At 44.9% G+C, this 19872-nt stretch overlaps 1 protein-coding gene across 1 annotated transcript in view; it reads right to left on the reverse strand.

The window, feature by feature from the left end:
- Nucleotides 1–17708, reverse strand: part of LOC144491028 (SWI/SNF-related matrix-associated actin-dependent regulator of chromatin subfamily A containing DEAD/H box 1-like) — an 84242-nt gene extending 66534 nt beyond the window's left edge. The window contains exons 1-3 of the mRNA XM_078208740.1: nucleotides 17276–17708; nucleotides 9443–9614; nucleotides 384–564 (exon numbers count right to left, since the gene is read on the reverse strand). Of these exons, the coding sequence (XP_078064866.1) occupies nucleotides 384–564; nucleotides 9443–9614; nucleotides 17276–17426 (504 nt within the window). The 5' untranslated portion in view covers nucleotides 17427–17708. The remainder of the gene's footprint in view (nucleotides 1–383; nucleotides 565–9442; nucleotides 9615–17275) is intronic.
- Between the last annotated feature and the right edge of the window lie 2164 nt (nucleotides 17709–19872).

Consider the following 19872-nt stretch of genomic DNA (forward strand, 5'->3'; position numbering starts at 1 on the left):
TGTTCTTCAGTTTCCTCTTTGCCTTTCTGAAATGACAACTCACACTGAACTAGTAATGTATGCATAACAGTAGTTCGCTCAAAGTTCATCTGGACGATCACTCTACAGCTGGTATCGGCAGCACGCTGGATCACGTCCTTATTGCATTTTCTAAACAAAGGGCCATTGGATAACAAAGAAAAGAAGGAATGCTTGATTAATTATTCTTCCTTCCTTTCTTGTTCAAGACATTGAAGGCCAAAGTCCCTACAAAATTAACATGGCTGGGATCAGTGCAAACCAAGGATCAAAAACAGTCATCCTCTATAAAGTATAATTCAATAATAAGCACATCCAGTAGTTTAAGTCATTCAAAAGCAAACCTTTTACCACATTCTACTTACCTGCATTAGTTCAGCATCTGTTCTATTTGGAAATATTTCTTTCAGTTTATGTACTTTGGTGACAGTAGAGTCCCCCAAGTCAGTATTAAAGTGAGATGAGCTACTGCAGTCTGGGGAAGACACATTTGCTTTTGGGGAAAGCTGTTCATCGTCATCAGATGGAAAGTCAATCGGACCATTTCTGAAAGATGTTAAATGGTATACAGACATGAGGCTGGATAAGACTTGTGCAAATAAATGAATACAACAAAAGTGGATTGTACACAAAACCACAACACCGTTATCCATCAGTTACTTCAAATCTCACAAAAGGACAGTGAAAATAAAAATGTTGTGATAAAATTAATGGAATATTATGGTTTGGGGGTCCTCTCTCTAGTTTTTAGGAGAGATTACAAATGTGTGGGCCCATATCTAACTTCACTAATTACATCACTAGATATTCTCCAAATCCAGTATTAAAATTGTTACAATCAGTCTCAAAACTGGAATTAAAAGGTAGAAAAAATCATTCAGGGAAAAAGCAATGATAAATACACATAGAAATCACAATGCACTCAGAAAACAAGTTATGTGCATCACGCAGCCATAGGTTGAGCCAACTACCAGGGAAGTGATGGGATACAGATGTTTCACTCCAACGTTCCCAGCTCCATCGTAGCACCAACACTCAGCACATTTTAATGTGCTGAACACATTCTCATAAGGCCATAAGACATAGGAGCAGAATTAGGCCAGTCAGCCCATCGGACCTGCTCCGCCATTCAATCATAGCTGATTGTCCTGATCATGGATCATTCTCCTGATGTTCCAATTAATTTGTCCTATGCCACCAAATTAGGAAGTTTTTCTTTGATAGTTCCACAAGTTGATCAGAATTTCCTCTGTTCTGATAAAGTGTTTAGGTGGATTGGATGCAATAACTTTTGTCCATTATAAAAGAATTTCAAGCTGAAATCCTTGTTATAGGAAGCAAAAATATTACCTTGTGCCCATTTTGGCATCAAAATGAGATTTAATTCGCACTGACTTGGAACAAAGGTTGAAAGTACAAGACTCATTGTCTCATAACAAATCCAACAGCTTATGCTTCAAAATCTAGGTTGCTTTGCGCATGGCTGACAAACTGGGTGCTTCATTTGTAGCAACCAATCATCCCACAAAGCATAGCTAATAATTTGGTTGAGTACCTTATACTGACAAAATATATTTGAAATGTGAGAAAAGGCCCCTCTGCTGTCACATTGCAAGTCAACCCTACAGAAGTCATTTTAAGTTGCAGTGTAATTTCAGACTAATGGCTGTAAAGTTATAAAACGTACAAGCTGGAGTGGTGCATATGGTTTGCCATGAGAAAGGTGAATTCAAGAGGCTATTCTCTTATCTCTGTTTTATAAGAACATAAGAACATAAGAAATAGGAGCAGGAGTAGGCCATCTAGCCCCTCGAGCCTGCCCCGCCATTCAATAAGATCATGGCTGATCTGACGTGGATCAGTACCACTTACCCACCTGATCCCCATAACCCTTAATTCCCTTACCGATCAGGAATCCATCCATCCGCGCTTTAAACATATTCAGCGAGGTAGCCTCCACCACCTCAGTGGGCAGAGAATTCCAGAGATTCACCACCCTCTGGGAGAAGAAGTTCCTCCTCAACTCTGTCTTAAACCGACCCCCCTTTATTTTGAGGCTGTGTCCTCTAGTTTTAACTTCCTTACTAAGTGGAAAGAATCTCTCCGCCTCCACCCTATCCAGCCCCCGCATTATCTTATAAGTCTCCATAAGATCCCCCCTCATCCTTCTAAACTCCAACGAGTACAAACCCAATCTCCTCAGCCTCTCCTCATAATCCAAACCCCTCATCTCCGGTATCAACCTGGTGAACCTTCTCTGCACTCCCTCCAATGCCAATATATCCTTCCTCATATAAGGGGACCAATACTGCACACAGTATTCCAGCTGCGGCCTCACCAATGCCCTGTACAGGTGCATCAAGACATCCCTGCTTTTATATTCTATCCCCCTCGCAATATAGGCCAACATCCCATTTGCCTTCTTGATCACCTGTTGTACCTGCAGACTGGGCTTTTGCGTCTCATGCACAAGGACCCCCAGGTCCCTTTGCACGGTAGCATGTTTTAATTTGTTTCCATTGAGATAGTAATCCCATTTGTTATTATTTCCTCCAAAGTGTATAACCTCGCATTTATCAACGTTATACTCCATTTGCCATATCCTCGCCCACTCACTCAGCCTGTCCAAATCTCTCTGCAGATCTTCTCCGTCCTCCACACGATTCACTTTTCCACTTATCTTTGTGTCGTCTGCAAACTTCGTTACCCTACACTCCGTCCCCTCCTCCAGATCATCTATACAAATGGTAAATAGTTGCGGCCCGAGTACCGATCCCTGCGGCACGCCACTAGTTACCTTCCTCCAACCGGAAAAACACCCATTTATTCCGACTCTTTGCTTCCTGTCGGGTAGCCAGTCCCCAATCCACTTTAACACACTACCCCCAGCTCCGTGTGCCCTAATCTTCTTCAGTAGCCTTTTATGGGGCACCTTATCAAACGCCTTTTGGAAATCCAAAAACACCGCATCCACCGGTTCTCCTCCATCAACGTTATACTCCATTTTCATAAAAATCCAACATGTTCGTCAAGCACGACTTTCCCCTCATGAATCCATGCTGCGTCTGATTGATCGAACCATTTCTATCCAGATGCCCTGCTATCTCCTCTTTAATAATGGATTCCAGCATTTTCCCTACTACAGACGTTAAGCTGACCGGCCTATAGTTACCCGCCTTTTGTCTCCTTCCTTTTTTAAACAGCGGCGTAACATTAGCCGTTTTCCAATCAACCGGCACTACCCCAGAATGCAACGAGTTTTGATAAATAATCACTAACGCATCCACTATTACCTCTGACATTTCTTTCAATACCCTGGGATGCATTCCATCCGGACCCGGGGACTTATCCACCTTCAGTCCCATTAGTCTACCCAGCACTGCCTCTCTGGTAACATTAATTGTATTAAGTATTTCTCCTGCTGCCAACCCTCTATCGTTAATATTTGGCAAACTATTTGTGTCCTCCACCGTGAAGACCGACCCAAAAAACTTATTTAAAGACTCAGCCATATCCTCATTTCCCACTATTAACTCCCCCCTCTCGTCCTCCAAGGGTCCAACATTCACTCTAGCCACTCTATTCCTTTTTATATATTTATAAAAACTTTTACTATCATTTTTTATATTAATTGCTAGCCTAGCTTCATAGTCTATCCTTCCTTTCTTTATCGCTTTCTTAGTCTCTCTTTGTTGTTTCTTAAATTTTTCCCAATCACTTGTTTCTCCACTATTTTTGGCCACTCTGTACGCAGCTGTTTTTATTTTAATACTCTCCTTTATTTCCTTCGTTATCAAAATTTATGGAGCGGAGATGCCAGTGTTGGACTGGGGTAGACAGTAAGCAGTAATTAGTAAGGGGCGCACGGTAGCACAGTGGTTAGCACTGCTGCTTCACAGCTCCAGGGACCTGGGTTACTGTGTGTGGGGAGTTTGCACATTCTCCTCGTGTCTGTGTGGGTTTCCTCCAGGTGTTCTGGTTTCCTCCCACACTCCAAAGATATGCAAGCTAGGTTGATTGGCCGTGCTAAAATTGCTCCTTAGTATCCTGAGATGCGTAGGTTAGAGGATCAGCGGGTAAATATGTAGGGATATGGGGGTAGGGCCTGGGTGGAATTGTGGTCGGTGCAGACTTGATGGGTCAGATGGCCTCTTTCTGCACTGTAGGGTTTCTATGATTCTAAGTCTCACAACACCAGGTTAAAGTCCACCAGGTTTATTTGTAATCATGAGCTTTTGGAGCGCTGCTCCTTCATCAGGTGAGTGGACTTTTTTTTCCATTCATTCAATGAAATACGAGCGTAAGCTAGCTAGTAATATAAAGGAAGATGGGAAGAGTTTTCTCAATGCATAAAAGGTAAGAGAGGCAAAAATAGATATTGGACCACTGGAAATGAGGCTGGAGAAGTAATAATAGGAAACAGAGAAATGGCAGAGGAACTGAATAGTTACTTTACATCAGTCTTCACAGTGGAAGACACCAATAGGATGCCAGAGCTCCAAGAGAATCAGGGGACACAGGTGAGTGTTGTGGCCATCACTATGGTGAAGCTTCTGGGGAAATTGAAGGTGGATAAGTCACCTGGACCAGATGGAATACACCCCAGGGTTCTAAAAGAGATAGCTGAGGAAATTGGGGAGGCATTGGTGGTGATCTTTCAGCAATCACTGGAGACAGGGAGGATCCCAGAGGACTGGAAAGTAGCTAATGTAACACCGCTATTTAATAAGGAAGGGAGGCAGCAGAAGGGAAATTATAGACCGGTTAGCCTGACTTCAGTCATTGGTCAAGATTTGAGTGTCCATTATTAGAGATGAGATCGCAGAGTACTTGGAAATGCATGATAAAATAAGACTGAGTCAGCACGGCTTCATCAAGGGAGGTCATGTCTGACAAATCTGTTAGAGTTCTTTGAGGAGGTAACAAGGAAGTTAAAGGAGAACCAGTGGATGTGATTTATTTAGATTTCACAAAGGCCTTTGACAAGGTGCCGCATAGGAGACTGTTAATAAGAGCCCATGGTGTCAATGGTAAGATCCTGGCATGGATAGAGGATTGGCTGACAGGCAGAGAGTGGGGATAAAGGGGTCTTTTTAAGGATGGCAGCCGGTGACTAGTGGTGTGCCTCGGGTAAGTGCTGGGACCACAATTTTCCACAAAATACATTAACGATTTGGAGGGAAGAACTGAAGTTTGCAGATAATACAAAGATATGTAGTGGGACAGGTAGTATTGAGGAAGCTGGGGGGCTACAGAAGGACTTGGACAGGTTAGGAGAGTGGGCAAAGAAGTGGCAGATGGAATACAATATGGAAAAGTGAGAGGTTATGTGCTTTGGAAGGAGGAATGGAGGCATAGACTATTTTCTAAATGGGAAAATCAGAGACACAAAGGGAATTGGGATCATTGTTCAAGATTCTCTTAAGGTTAACGTGCAGGTTCAGTTGTTAGTTGGCAAATGCAATGTTAGCATTCATGTTGAGAGGGCTAGAATACAAGAGCAGGGATGTACTTCGGAGGCTATACAAGGCTCTGGTCAGACCCCCTTTGGAGTATTGTGAGCAGTTTTGGGCCCCATATATAAGGAAGGATGTGCTGGCCTTGGAAAGGGTCCAAAGGAGGTTCACAAGACTGATCCCTGGAATGAAAAGCTTGTCGTATGAGGAATGGTTGAGGACTCTGGGTCTGTGCTCACTGGAGTTTCGAAGGACGAGGGGGGATCTTATTGAAAGTTACAGGATACTGCAAGACCTGGATAGAGTGGGCGTGGAGAGGATGCTTCCACTAGAAGGAAAATCTAGAACCATAGGACACAACCTCAGCTAAAGGGACGATCCTTTAAAAACAGAGATGAGGAGGAATTTCTTCAGCCAGAGAGTGGTGAATCTGTTGAGCTCTTTGCTACAGAAGACTGTGGAGGCCAGGTCATTGAGTGCCTTTAAGGCAGAGATCGATAGGTTCTTGATCAATAAGGGGATCAGGGGTTATGGGGAATAGGCAGGAGAATGAGGATGAGAAAAATATCAGCCATGATTGAATGGCGGAGCAGACTCGATGGGCTGAGTGGCCTAATTCTGCTCTTATGTCTTATGGTCTAAGGTATGTGGGCTTCGCTGGCTGGGCCAACATTCATTGCCCATGCCCAATTACCCTCGAGAAGGCAGTGGTGAGCTGAATTCTTCAACCGCTGCAGTCCATTTGGTGCAAGTACAACCACAATGCTGTTGTGAGGGAGATCCAGGTTCTTGACCCAGTGACAGAACAGTGCTACAGTTCCAAGTCAGGTTTCTGGAAAAGTACCAGAGGATTGGAAAACTGCCAATGTGACACCCCAAATCAAAATGGGAGAGGAAGAGAGGCAAAGAGCAGGTAACTATTAGCTTCACTTGCACTGTTGGAAAAACACTGGAATTAAAGACGTAATAGCAGCACATTACATTAACGTTACAATGAGATAGAATCTGCATTCAGACAGCTTTCATCCCAGAGGCTCCAAACTTCACCGTATTAACATTCTGACCAAACACTAAAGCTTTCCATAAAGCAAGGCTCACAAATTCCAACCCTCCTTTTCCTATGCGCTCTGACTAATATATTTCTTTCACTCACGATCTCTCGGTCCCCCTCTTGATCTCTGTCACTCCCTTTTTCTCACTCATTCAGTCTGTGATTTCTCTTAAATTTCTCTCTCTCTCCCCCTCCGAGAATCTAGAATGAAACATCAGTCAGCTTTTTTAGGGTTGTTCACAGTGAGCAATTTTCTTCAATGCTTTCTCAGATAAGGAGAGCAAAACTGCACACACTACTCCAGGTGTGGTCTCACTGAGGCCCTGTACAGCTGCAGTAAGACGTCTTTGCTCCTGTACTCACATCCTCTTGCAAAGGAGGACAACATACCATTGGCACAACATCGTGGGCCGAAGGGCCTGTTCTGTGCCATACTGTTCTATGTTCTATTTGAAAAATCATAATCTAATCAAGCAGAGTCAGCATGGGTCCATGAAAGGAAAATAGTGTCTGACTAATTTATTGAAGTTTTTTGAGAAAGTCCCAACCAGAGTAGATAGAGGGTAACCAGTTGGTGTGTTATACTAGGACTTCCAAAAGGCATTCGACAAAGTACCTCGAAATATGAGTTAACTGTCAGCCACCATCAACTGGTGAATTCTCTATAGCAACGCCTCTACCAACCTGCATCCCAACTAATCAGTACTCTTCTGATAAATTTGTTTTCTATTAGTTTGGTATTCTTGTGGCTTTTCCTGATGAGTGCAAGATGAAAAGCTTCAACAAAGTGTATCTTTCAGCAATACTCAAGTATATTATGTTTAAAATGGCATAAATCATGCAACATGCGATCAGATAAAATTACATTAGTCCCCACTAATAAATATCTTGTCCAATGAGTCCTTGAAAATGTGCAAAGACGTCTGGTATTTGAAATATGGATGCAGCTTAAAGTGCAGAAATACTAAATTGAAATAAACACTAAACATGAAAGAAAATGCTCATCTTCCAAAATAAAAAAGTGGTGTAAGGAAGTTGTGATCAGAAATGCATTGTCTGCAAGGGTAGTGGAAGCAGATTCAATAGTAACTTTCAAAGGGGAACTGGATAAATTGAGAGAAAGAAATTCCAGATCTTTGGGGAAAGAGTAGTGAAGTGACACATTCGAAGATAGGCATGGCTCCTTATGTATTATTTTATGATTCCAAGTCTCTTTCTTTCCTATGTCAAGAGGAGTGGGGACCCCGTTTAATCATACTGATTTCTGAATGTTTCCATCATGTTTTGCAGGTAGGTAGGAGAAATATTTCATTGGAACAGGGCAAGCGTTTCTTGCCCTGCAGGTTACTGGATTTATGAGCTGATGTTGGCACAGCATGGACAATGGGGCACTGTGACTTTACAACAACAATCTATATTTATATAGTCCAAGTTTCATTGACTTCTGTCTCTCTCCCTCCCCCATGTAGGTCCTTCAGCTCTCCCTTTATCTCACTACTTACTCTCCATTTTAAAATTTCACTTTTTCTTACTCTTTGGAAATCATAGAGTCAGAGGTTTACAGCATGGAAACAGGCCCTTCGGCCCAACTTGTCCAGGGCGCCCTTATTTTTTTTTTTAAAAACCCCTAAGCTAAACCCAATTGCCTGCATTTTGCCCATATCCCTCAATACCCATCATACCCATGTAACTATCTAAATGCTTTTTAAAAGATAAAATTGTACCCGCCTCTACTACCACCTCTGGTAGCTTGTTCCAGACACTCACCACCCTCTGAAAAAATTTCCCCCCTGGACACTTTTGTATCTCTCCCCTTAAACCTATGCTCTCTAGTTTTAGACCATCCTACCTTTGGGAAAAGATATTGACTATCTACCCAGTCTATGCTCCTCATTATTTTATAGACCTCTATAAGGTCACCCCTCAGCCTCCTACACTTCAGGGAAAAAAGTCCCAGTCTATTCAGCCTCTCCTTATAACTCAATCCATCAAGTCCCGGTAGCATCCTACTAAATTTTTTCTGCACTCTTTCTAGCTTAATAATATCCTTGGATTGAATGAGTGAGCAGGCAAGCCTTTCCAAAATGAGGAACATTTATATTTACAAAGAGAAAGCACTATGTAGAAAATTAATTAAGCTTCATGCAGCAAATAATGAGGGGATGAGCCAAGGAGGTAGCTTGAAAAGCCTCAATTTGATGAGGAAAGTCCAGCTAACTAAAAGCTAATCAAAAGGCACAGTACCAACAACTCTGTGATAACTCAATAAGCTTACCAGACAGTAAATAAACCAGACAAACCAGGAAGTTTAAGGTTCAATTCCCATTTGCTAGACTAAGGAGAGAAAACATCCAAGGTTCCCAACGCCTTTGTGATATTTAGTGACAATGCATATGACAAAAACAGGAAACATCAGTCCGAAATGATATCCGCTCCTTTTCATGGGCTTGATAACATACAGTCAAGCAATGGTCCCTCTATTTTTTTTTTTAAATGGAGCATGGGGGCGATTTCTTTTTAAATACACAGTTTACGTGGAGACTTTTGGGTTGCTCAACAGCTTAGAGAAAATACTGGCAGTCAAGACTCACATTTGAATAATGAAGGTGCACTGACCCGAACAGGCGCTCGACTGTGGCGACTAGAGGAATTTCACAGTAACTTCATTGCAATGTTAATGTAAGCCTTATTTGTGACTAATAAATAAACTTTACTTTAGTTGAAAATATCAAGTACCAGATAGCTATCAATACTTGTGAAACATATTCCAGCAAGAGGTCAAATTATTCAGGACAGAACAGTTGGGAAGAGAAATATCTTTACCACAAATTATCAAGGATAAACCACTGCTATAAATTTGAGGTAAACATGGCACACGAGAAAATCAGTGATTAGAGTTTGTGTACAAAATACTTACAGTTTTTGAAGGCCCTTTGGCTTTCCATTCACTGCTGGACATGATACATTGTTCTTGCATGGTTCTTCATTTTCAGATTCAGAGTCGAGAAAAAGAACTCCCTTTTCTTTTCTGCTAAAATATGATAAAAGGTGCGACTGCTTTCCTTCTGGTGTCTCTGGTACAATGGTCACTAAAAAATTGAAATTAAAAACAATGTTTTTAAAAATAGTTACGAAAGTCACCGTGAAGATTGAATCATCACATGAATCAAGGCACTGTTTCACTAAAATTTTATATGTCAAAATATGTTTTAAAAATTGATACTTGTTTACATGGTTAACTATTCTCAGCGTTAAGGGAGATGGCTATAACCAAATTTATTCAAATTGCAACCACCTCTAAACACAATGGCAAACGTACCCATTTTAGGAGCAACATGTATGCCCTTTGCCAAGCCCATTATTGTATGCACTGACCTGTGGCCTATTTAAAAATTATAAACATGCACATGCTCACTGTAGCACCTTATTCCCATTATCTCTATTTTTGCTCCAATGCTAACAGTTTAATAAATTTCAATGAAGCAGTCGAACTTTATTTGTATTAAAAGTTTGAATTGGTTTGCTATCTTTGTTTGCTCAGCCTTCTGGCTCTATTCCATTTTGTGCATCAGAGCTACTTTGAAAAAGATAAATCACCTCTGATCACTTGTTAAAATCTTCTGGTTTGGCAAAACGATGAAAATGAAGAACTTAACAGTGCCACCAGTAAATGTTAATCAATCCATTTCTCTCCAGTGTGGAAGAGAAAATTATCCCCCAATTTCCAAAAGAGGTGCATGCAGCGTTAAATTATCCCAACCACAATTATTTTAGCTGGTGGCCTGCAAAATTGTTATTTTTCTCTATTTGTCTGAATCAGGTTTATACACATTTATTTATCCTTTACAAAAAGAAGCAAAGGCTCTACAGCATCAGACTTAAAAAACAAATCAATTGATTCTCCTTTCACTCACCTATGAATGTAAATATAACCCAAATTAGGGTTGGGAGGAACCCAATTTTAGTTCCCTGCTCCCCCCCCAAAATTGGCACCCTCCTCCCAACCCCAAAGAGTAAACAAAATTTACTAACTTCTAATTGTCAGAGCAATAGTTGGGAGATTTTAGATGTAAATTTGTCTTGCAAATAGTATTTTTATAAACATGCATTTGTTAAAGTAAAATAATTAGCAGAGTAAGATCCGCTTACTGTATGCACTGTGATCGCTTTACTACTCGGAAAGAAAGAAAAGCTCCAAGAAAATAGAAACTCTGACATTGTTAGCCAAGGGATTCTTGCATTGCACAAGAGAAGAAAAGAAAACTGAAGAAAATATAAAACCTGGGAGCCGATAACCAAAACTGGCTGGAAAAGGTAGCGCAATGGATGTATTTGATGAGGATTGAAACACTTGGAACTTATATAAAGAATCCAATATTATCTCCAAGCAAATAAATATAGGATGACCTAAAGGTTATGACATTTCAGTTTAGTAGGACACAAAACTATACATTACTACAAAATTTAGATAGCAATTTGTCCTGTTTTTTTTCCTAAGCCGTACCCATTTTTCCTCTCGCCTTCATCGGAATCAACGCATGCAGCTATGCCTGCTCCCGGTTCTATTTTGGGCCCCATATCTGTTTCCAACAATTTTCCATCAAAGGAGAGCTCTGAATTTCAGGGCTACTATCTCCCAGAGCTCTGAGTTCTCACGCTTATTTTTCAAGAGTTGAAATCTCAGTTGAACTGACTCACTTGCCCTCTTTTTAGGTCAAACCAAATAAACAAACTCAGATTAAATCAGGACAAAGTAAAAGGGGCAGCTCAAGAGGGTGCAATAGTGGGTTGGGAACTCATTGAATCAATGGGTTTTGTTGTGGGATTATTTAACTCTGCCACAGCATCGTTTGCAAGTTTCCACACCTAAATCAGAGTGCAGGCATAACAACTTGTGCTCGTCAATTGATGCATTTCAGGTGAATGTTGCAGGGATCATGACCAGATCAGGCTCATGTTCCTCCTCCTCGGATGCAGAGTGGTTTGCACATTCCTCCTCCTGCAATTCCATTTCTCTTAGCCCAAGTGTTGTGCCAAGAGACCACTAGTATTCTAATACCCTTGGTGGTGCATGCCGAAGGGCACACCAGATTCAGCTTGGCATCTTCAGCAACTCGATGGCTTGCGCCTTTGTGGTTAGCTGGTTTCATTTCATACCCTCTGCAAGAGTGGGCAAATGAATGGCAGATTTAGTACAATTTGGATAAATGTGAAGTTGCCAAAACTGGAAGGTAAATTACTATCTGAATGGCCATAAATTAAGCGAGGACAAGGCTTGGGTGTCCTCGTACACCAATCACTGAAGGTAAGCATGAAGATGCAGCAGGCAGTAAAAAACAAATGTTATGTTGGTCTTCATAGCAAGAGGATTAGAGTACAGGAGCATGAGTTTCTTGATGCAATTATACAGAGCCTTAGTGAGGTCACTCTTGGATTATTGTGCGCAGTTTTGGTCTCATCAGATGGATGTTTGTGCTCTAGAGGGAGTGCAGACAAGGTCTCCCAGACTGATTCTTAGGATGGCAGGATTGATGGACAAGGAGAGATTGAGTCGGTTAGGACTGTATTTGATGGAGTTCAGAAGAATAATGGAGGATTTCATAGAAACCCATCAAATTCTAACAGGACAAGACAGGGTAGATGCAAGAAGAATGTTCCCAATGGAGGGGGTGCCCAGAACAAGGGATCACAGTCTGAGGTTACAGGATAGACCGTTTAGGACAGAGATGAGGAGAAATTTCTTCACCAAGAGAGTGGTCAATCTATAGAATTCGCTACCACAGAAAGCAGTTGAGACCAAAACACAATGTTTTCAAGAAGCAGTTAGATACAGCACTTGAGGTGAAGGGGATCAAAGGATGTGGAAGGAGGATCAAGCTATTGAATTGAATCATCAGCCATGATTATAATGAATGGCAGAACTGGCTCGAAAGGGCGAATGGCCTCCTATTTTCTATATTCCTGACAGGTGTTACCAGCCAGGTCCTGTGGTCGTTTTCAAATGGTGTGCCATGGTTGTGGGCTCCAGGCCGCAGTAGTCTGCACAACTACTCTTCAGTTCGTTCCCATGCTTATAATAGCATGTCTCTTTAAGATACATAGCTGCTTAGTCGCCGATAGGTCAAAGTGGTGCTGTTCAGTGCGTGCGCGCACACACGCATTGAGTGTTATATTGTCTCTGTTCAATAATATTGCTGGTGTTTGATTGCCTCTTGTGCGGGTGCTCAACTGGTGTCTGGGCCATTCTTGAGGGAGTCACGAGTCCTGGCATCAGAGAACACATATCTCTTCTCATCCCATGGACCTTAAAGTTGTATGGGATAGAATGACTGTCTCACGTAATGGATTGTGACAGCTCCATGAATTGACAATGGATAAATACCGCATGAATGAGGTTGGATTTCAGTATGTGCACCAATATGTGTTGTAAGCAGCACATTTTCAAAGAAAATAAATTATCTTGCTACACCCATCCATCCCCTAAAATTATGTTTCACAGCCCACAAAACTGGAATAATTTTAGAACACGTTTTTTAGAAACTGAATGTCAGGGGGAAAAAACGTCTTGTGACTAGTGTGTACCACTGATAGCACGAGTTATTATCTCCTTTAAGAGTAAGAGATAACCTGGAAGAAGAAAATGCTATTTGGACCACTGAGCCCAATCTTTGCTACAAACCATGTCTAAGGTGCACTGACATGGTCTTGATAAATTTATTTAAATCTCCCAAAGTGTTTAATGATGCTATTCAACTATAATTGTTTTGGGCACTTCTGGGTTAGTGACTGCATTAAACAGAGCAATTTACAGAGCCAGGTTGACTGTGCCCTCTGCAAGCTAGCATTTTCAACACGGGGATACGTAAAAGACGTGATGTGGAGATGCCGGCGTTGGACTGGGGTAAACACAGTAAGAAGTTTAACAACACCAGGTCAAAGTCCAACAGGTCCACCTGGTAGCAAAAGCCACACAAGCCCTCGGAGCCCCAAGCCCCCCCCCCAGGCGAGCGGGAACTCTGCTCACAAACAGAGCATACAAAGACACAGACTCAAATCTTCTTGGAGATCCTCTCCACCCGGAGCCGGCAGTCCGCGGCGTCGATGGTAGTCATGATGTGGAGTTTGCGGTGTCGATGGTAGTCATGATTGGAGCTCTGAAAGCTTGTGTGGCTTTTGCTACCAAATAAACCTGTTGGATTTAACCTGGTGTTGTTAAACCTCTTACTGTGTTTACCCCAGTCCAACGCCGGCATATCCACATCATGACTACCATCGACACCGCAAACTGCCGGCTCCAAGTGGAGAGGACCCCCAAGAAGACCCGAGTCCGCGTCTCCACATGCCCCGTCCGTGAACAGAACTCCCACCCACCTGAAGGGGCCCGGAACCCCGAAAGCCCGTGTGGCCCCCACCACCAAACAAACCTGTTGGACCCTAACCTGGTGTTGTTAAACTTCTTACTACGTAAAAGACAACAGGAGGGAGCACTCATCAGCAGAGCAAGATTTGCGGGTGGCCTTCTCATTAATTCTTCCCTAAATCAAAAGGTTCTCAACACACCAGCAGCCCCAGGTTTCCCCACTAACCCTGCAAGTTACTATTTACTCAACTTTGCAGCATACAATTCAATGGATCAGAGCAAAATGCAAAGTAAATGTGATGTTTACAAGCAATTGGTTCAGCTGAAAAATGGTGGGTGCACCATGGAATTGTTTGTCTCATTGAAATGTGCTGTGTTACTGAAAAGGTTGGGAACCATAGATCTAGATGATATTCTCATCACAGGTTCAAATGAACAAGAGCACTTGAACTTGGAAGCGACATTGAAATGTCTGCAAAAGCATAACTTCCAAATAAAGGAAAAGTATGACTTTTTCAAGATATCAATAAATTACCTGGATCACATAAAAAAACGAAAAAGATGACAGCAATTTTTGAAGCATCACATCCTCAAAATGTGACACAACAGATAGTTTCTAGGATTGATCAACTATTGTGCCCAATTTAGCAAGACTGTGCTATGTGTCAAGCAAACATGGCACTAAAAAGAATGTGAAAAGCTTAAGAGGTAAAGGAAGCCTTAAGGCAGTCACATTATTGGTTCATTTTAATATCAAGCTGAAGTTACAACTTGCTTGAGATGCATCACCCCATGGGGTAGGCACAGTTATCTTGCACATAATGCCCTCAGGAGAAGAACAACAAATAGCCTTCGCTTCACAAATGCTTACTCGTGCAGAAACAAATTACATTCAGCTAGAAAAATCTGCTTTGAACATTATATTCAGAATAAAAACATAGAAAACAGGAGGCGGCCATCGGCCCTTCGAGCCTGTTCCGCCATTCATTATGATCATGGCTGATTATCCAATTCAATAGCCTAATCCTGCCTTCTCCCAATATCCTTTGATCCCTTCAGCCCAAGCACTATATTTCACTACTTCTTGAAAACATAAATGTTTTGGCCTCAACTTTCTTTCAGTGGTAGTGAATTTGTCAAGGTGAAGAAATTGCTCCTCATCGCAGCCCTAAACGGTCTATCCCATATCCTCAGATGGTGAGCCCTAATTCTGAATACCCCCATCTTCGGGACCATCTTTCTTGCAGCAACCCTGTATAGCTCTGGCAGAATTGTATAGGTGTGATTCGCCTCCCTCATTCTTCTGAATTCCAGCGAATACGATCCCAATAGACTCAATCTCTCCTCATACGTCAGGCCTGCCATTGAGGAATCAGTCTGGTAAACCTTCTCTGCACTCCTAGTGCAAAAACATCCTTCCTCAGATAAATATAGACCAAAACGGCACACAATATTCCAGGTGTGGCCTCAGCAAGGCCCTGTATAATTACATCAAGACACACCTACTCAATTACTCGGATAATCTCGCTACGAAGGCCACCAGACCATTTGTTTATTTGACAACCTGCTACACCTGCATGCTTACCTTCAGTGACTGATGTACAAAAGGACACCCAAGTCTTGTTGCACATTCCCCTCTCCTAATTTATGGCTAGATAATTTGCCTTCCAGTTTTGGCCACTTCACATTTATCCAAAATTACACTACATCTGCCATTCATTTGCCCACATCACTGGATCCTCCTCACTGCTCACCCTCCCACTCAGCTTTGTTTCATCTGCAAATCACTGCCTGCCTTTTGGAAAGAGATCTGGGTATTCCTACCCTTTGTTTCATGTCTGCCAACTAGTTTTCTATCCATCCCAACACACTACACCCAACCCCATATGCTTTAATTTTACAAATTTTTCAAAGAGATGCCATCACTACTTTTACGGACGTCATTTCACACTTATAACGGACCCTTGACGACAATCTTCGGGCTATATAAAAGGTATTTCTTCTTTAGCAGCTTGTAGATTGTGGAGATGGTCTTTGATATTAAAGGCACACACCTATGATATTAAATATCAATCGAATGCAGGGGGGGTGTGGGGATGCAAGGGGGGGTGTGGGGGGGATGCAAGGGGGGGGGATGCGGGGGGGGGGTATGCAAGGGGGGGTATGCAAGGGGGGGTATGCAAGGGGGGGTATGCAAGGGGGGGTATGCAAGGGGGGGTATGCAAGGGGGGGTATGCAAGGGGGGGTGTGGGGGGGGGATGCAAGGGGGGGTGTGGGGGGGGATGCAAGGGGGGGTGTGGGGGGGGATGCAAGGGGGGGTGTGGGGGGGATGCAAGGGGGGGTGTGGGGGGGGATGCAAGGGGGGGTGTGGGGGGGGGATGCAAGGGGGGGTGTGGGGGGGGGATGCAAGGGGGGGTGTGGGGGGGGGGATGCAAGGGGGGATGTGGGGGGGATGCAAGGAGGGTGTGGGGGGGGATGCAAGGGGGGGTGTGGGGGGGGATGCAAGGGGGGGTGTGGGGGGGGGATGCAAGGGGGGGTGTGGGGGGGGATGCAAGGGGGGGTGTGGGGGGGGATGCAAGGGGGGGTGTGGGGGGGGATGCAAGGGGGGGTGTGGGGGGGGATGCAAGGGGGGTGTGGGGGGGGGATGCAAGGGGGGGTGTGGGGGGGGATGCAAGGGGGGGTGTGGGGGGGGATGCAAGGGGGGGTGTGGGGGGGGATGCAAGGGGGGGTGTGGGGGGGGATGCAAGGGGGGGTGTGGGGGGGGATGCAAGGGGGGGTGTGGGGGGGGATGCAAGGGGGGGTGTGGGGGGGGATGCAAGGGGGGGTGTGGGGAGGGGGATGCAAGGGGGGGTGTGGGGAGGGGGATGCAAGGGGGGGTGTGGGGAGGGGGATGCAAGGGGGGGTGTGGGGAGGGGGATGCAAGGGGGGGTGTGGGGGGGGGATGCAAGGGGGGGTGTGGGGGGGGGGGGATGCAAGGGGGGTGTGGGGGGGGGAGATGCAAGGGGGGGTGTGGGGGGGGAGATGCAAGGGGGGGTGTGGGGGGGATGCAAGGGGGGGTGTGGGGGGGGGGATGCAAGGGGGGGTGTGGGGGGGGGATGCAAGGGGGGGTGTGGGGGGGGATGCAAGGGGGGGGTGTGGGGGGGATGCAAGGGGGTGTGTGGGGGGGGATGCAAGGGGGGGGTGTGTGGGGGGGGATGCAAGGGGGGGGGTGTGTGGGGGGGGATGCAAGGGGGGGGGTACAGGGAGGAATTTGGGGGATGCAGGGGACACAGTAGGGGGTTGATTGTGGATGAGGATACGGGGGTGCGGGGAGCCTGGGTAAGGGGCTATGCGGTGGGAGGGTCAGTGATGGAGGCTTTGGCGGTGTGGCCCGCGGGCTGTTTGTCTCACCTGCCGGTCTTTCCTCTTCCTCCCGGAAGCCGGGCTGTGGCGGGGGGGTGCGGGACCCGGTGCCGGGCCGCTCCCGGTTGCCCTGCAGCAACGAGCCGCCCGCGGCGCCTTTCTTCTCATAACGGAAGCGGTGGAGGTTGAAGGAGCTCATCCGGGGACTGGGCGGCCGGTTCAAAGGGCAGATTGGAACGCGGGGCCGTTAGAACCGTTAGTGCGGCCGGCTCACGCCGGGCGGGGGAGGGGGGGAAGAGAGAGAGAGAGTGACAGCCGCCGGGATGACACCGCCGCCTTCAGAGCACTCGCTGCATGGTCAAAGCCGCCGCTGTACCCTATATCTATATATTATATATTATAATTCTATATCATGAAGCACTTTCCCGCGAACCACGCCGCTCCGCCAACCTATCCGCAAGGCGCGTTCCCATTGGCGGGCAGCACGTGGAGCGGGCCAATCAGCAGGCCCCATGAATAAGAGTGGAAGAGGGGGCGTGTCCTATTACGTCACTGGATGGAGGGTTCCCCCTGATTGAGAGTCGCCAAGGGAGGGTCAGCAAAATGAAGCATCCACCTCCAGCCCTTAGCCCACCATTGGGATGTCACTGCATCTGTCCAGAAGGGGCTTGCAGCTCCGAAAGTTTGTGTGGCTTGTGTGGCTTTTGCTACCAAATAAACCTGTTGGACTTTAACCTGGTGTTGTTAAACTTCTTACAGCATTTATCACCCATCCCTAATTGCCCCTTCAGAAGGTGGTGGTGGGTGAGCTATCTTCTGGATCTGCTGCACTCCCTGAGGTGTAGTTACACCCACTGTGCTATTAGGGAAGGAACATAGGAATTAAAAGTGTATTTATTTGTGTCACAAGTAGGCTTATATTAACACTGCAATGAAGTTACTGTGAAAATCTCCCTCGTCGCCACACTCCGGTGCCTGTTCGGGTACAGTGAGGGAGAATTTAGCATGACCAACACACCTAACCAGCACGTCTTTCGGACTGTGGGAGGAAACCGGAGAACCCAGAGGAAACCCACGCAGACACGGAGAGAATGTGCAGACTCCGCACAGTCATCCAAGCCAGGAATCGAACCTGGGTCCATGGCGTTGTGAGGCAGCAGTGCCAAGCAAATTCAGCCGTTTGAGTCTACTCTCTCATTCAATCAGGTCATGGTTGATCTCTCCTGGGTCTCAAATCCACCTCCCCACCTGTTCCCCAGATCCCCTTATTCCTCTTTTTATTAGAAATATATCTATCTCCTTCTTGAAACCATTCAACGATTCAGACTCCACCGCGCGATGGGGCAGCGAGTTCCACAAATTTACCACCCTCTGCGAGAAGTAGTTCCTCTTCATCTTAGTTTTAAATCTACTATCTCTCAACCTATACCTGTGACCTCTTGTTCACAATTGCCCCATTAGAGGAAATATTTGGTCCACATTTGCTTTATCATCAGAATTTTATCTGATCCCCTCTCATTCTTCTGAACTCCAGTGAGTGCAAGTCCAAACCATTTAATCTCTCTTCATACATCAACCTTTTCATCCCCAGAATCAATCTGGTGAACGTCTTCTGAACTGCCCCCAATGCTACCACTTCCTTGACAAAGGGTCATCTGGACTCGAAACATCAGCTCTTTTCTCTCCTTACAGATGCTGCCAGACCTGCTGAGATTTTCCAGCGTTTTCTCTTTTGGTTTCAGATTCCAGCATCTGCAGTAATTTGTTTTTTTCTACCACTTCCTCCATTAAGGAGACCCAGCAACATTGAAGGAACGGCCAATATATTTTCATGTCAGGATGGTGTGGGGCTCAGAGAGGAACATGCAGATGGTGTTGTATCTGTGCACCTGCTTCCCTTGTTATTCTAGGTGGTAGAGGTCATGGGAGTGGAAGGTGCTCTTGACGGAGCATTGATGCAATGCATCTTGTAGATGGTACACACTGCTGCCACTGTGCACCAGTGCTGAAGGGATTATATGCTTTAAGATGGTGGATGGGTTGCCAATCAAGCAGGCTGCTTTCTCCTGGATGGCGCCGAGCTTCTTGAGTGTTGTTGGAGCTGCACTCATCAATTCAACTGGAGAGCATTCCATCACATTTCTAACTTGTGCCTTTCAGATGGTGGACTGGCATTGGAGAGTGAGGAGATGAGTGACTTGGGAGAATGGTTTAGGAGGTGAAGGATGAAAAGAGACTTTCATTAATACAGTGCCGTTTACAAAGGATGTCTCAAAGCACTTATTAGCCAAGGAAGTACTTTCTGAAGTCACTGTTGGAATGTCAGAAATGTAGACAATTTTAGCAGAGCAAGTTTCCACAAAAAGCATAATGACTAGACAAGCTGCCTTGTGATGTCATAGAGTCATAGAGGTTTACAGCATGGAAACAGGCCCTTCGGCCCAACTTGTCCATGCGGCCCTTTTTTTTAAACCCCTAAGCTAATCCCAATTGCCCGCATTTGGCCCATATCCCTCTATACCCATCGCACCCATGTAACTATTTAAATGCTTTTTAAAAGACAAAATTGTACCCGCTTCTACTACTACCTCTGGCAACTTGTTCCAGACACTCACCACCCTCTGTGTGAAACAGTTGCCCCTCTG

The sequence above is a fragment of the Mustelus asterias genome, chromosome 1 (genome assembly GCF_964213995.1).
Source record: "Mustelus asterias chromosome 1, sMusAst1.hap1.1, whole genome shotgun sequence".
NCBI classification, from domain to species: domain Eukaryota; kingdom Metazoa; phylum Chordata; class Chondrichthyes; order Carcharhiniformes; family Triakidae; genus Mustelus; species Mustelus asterias.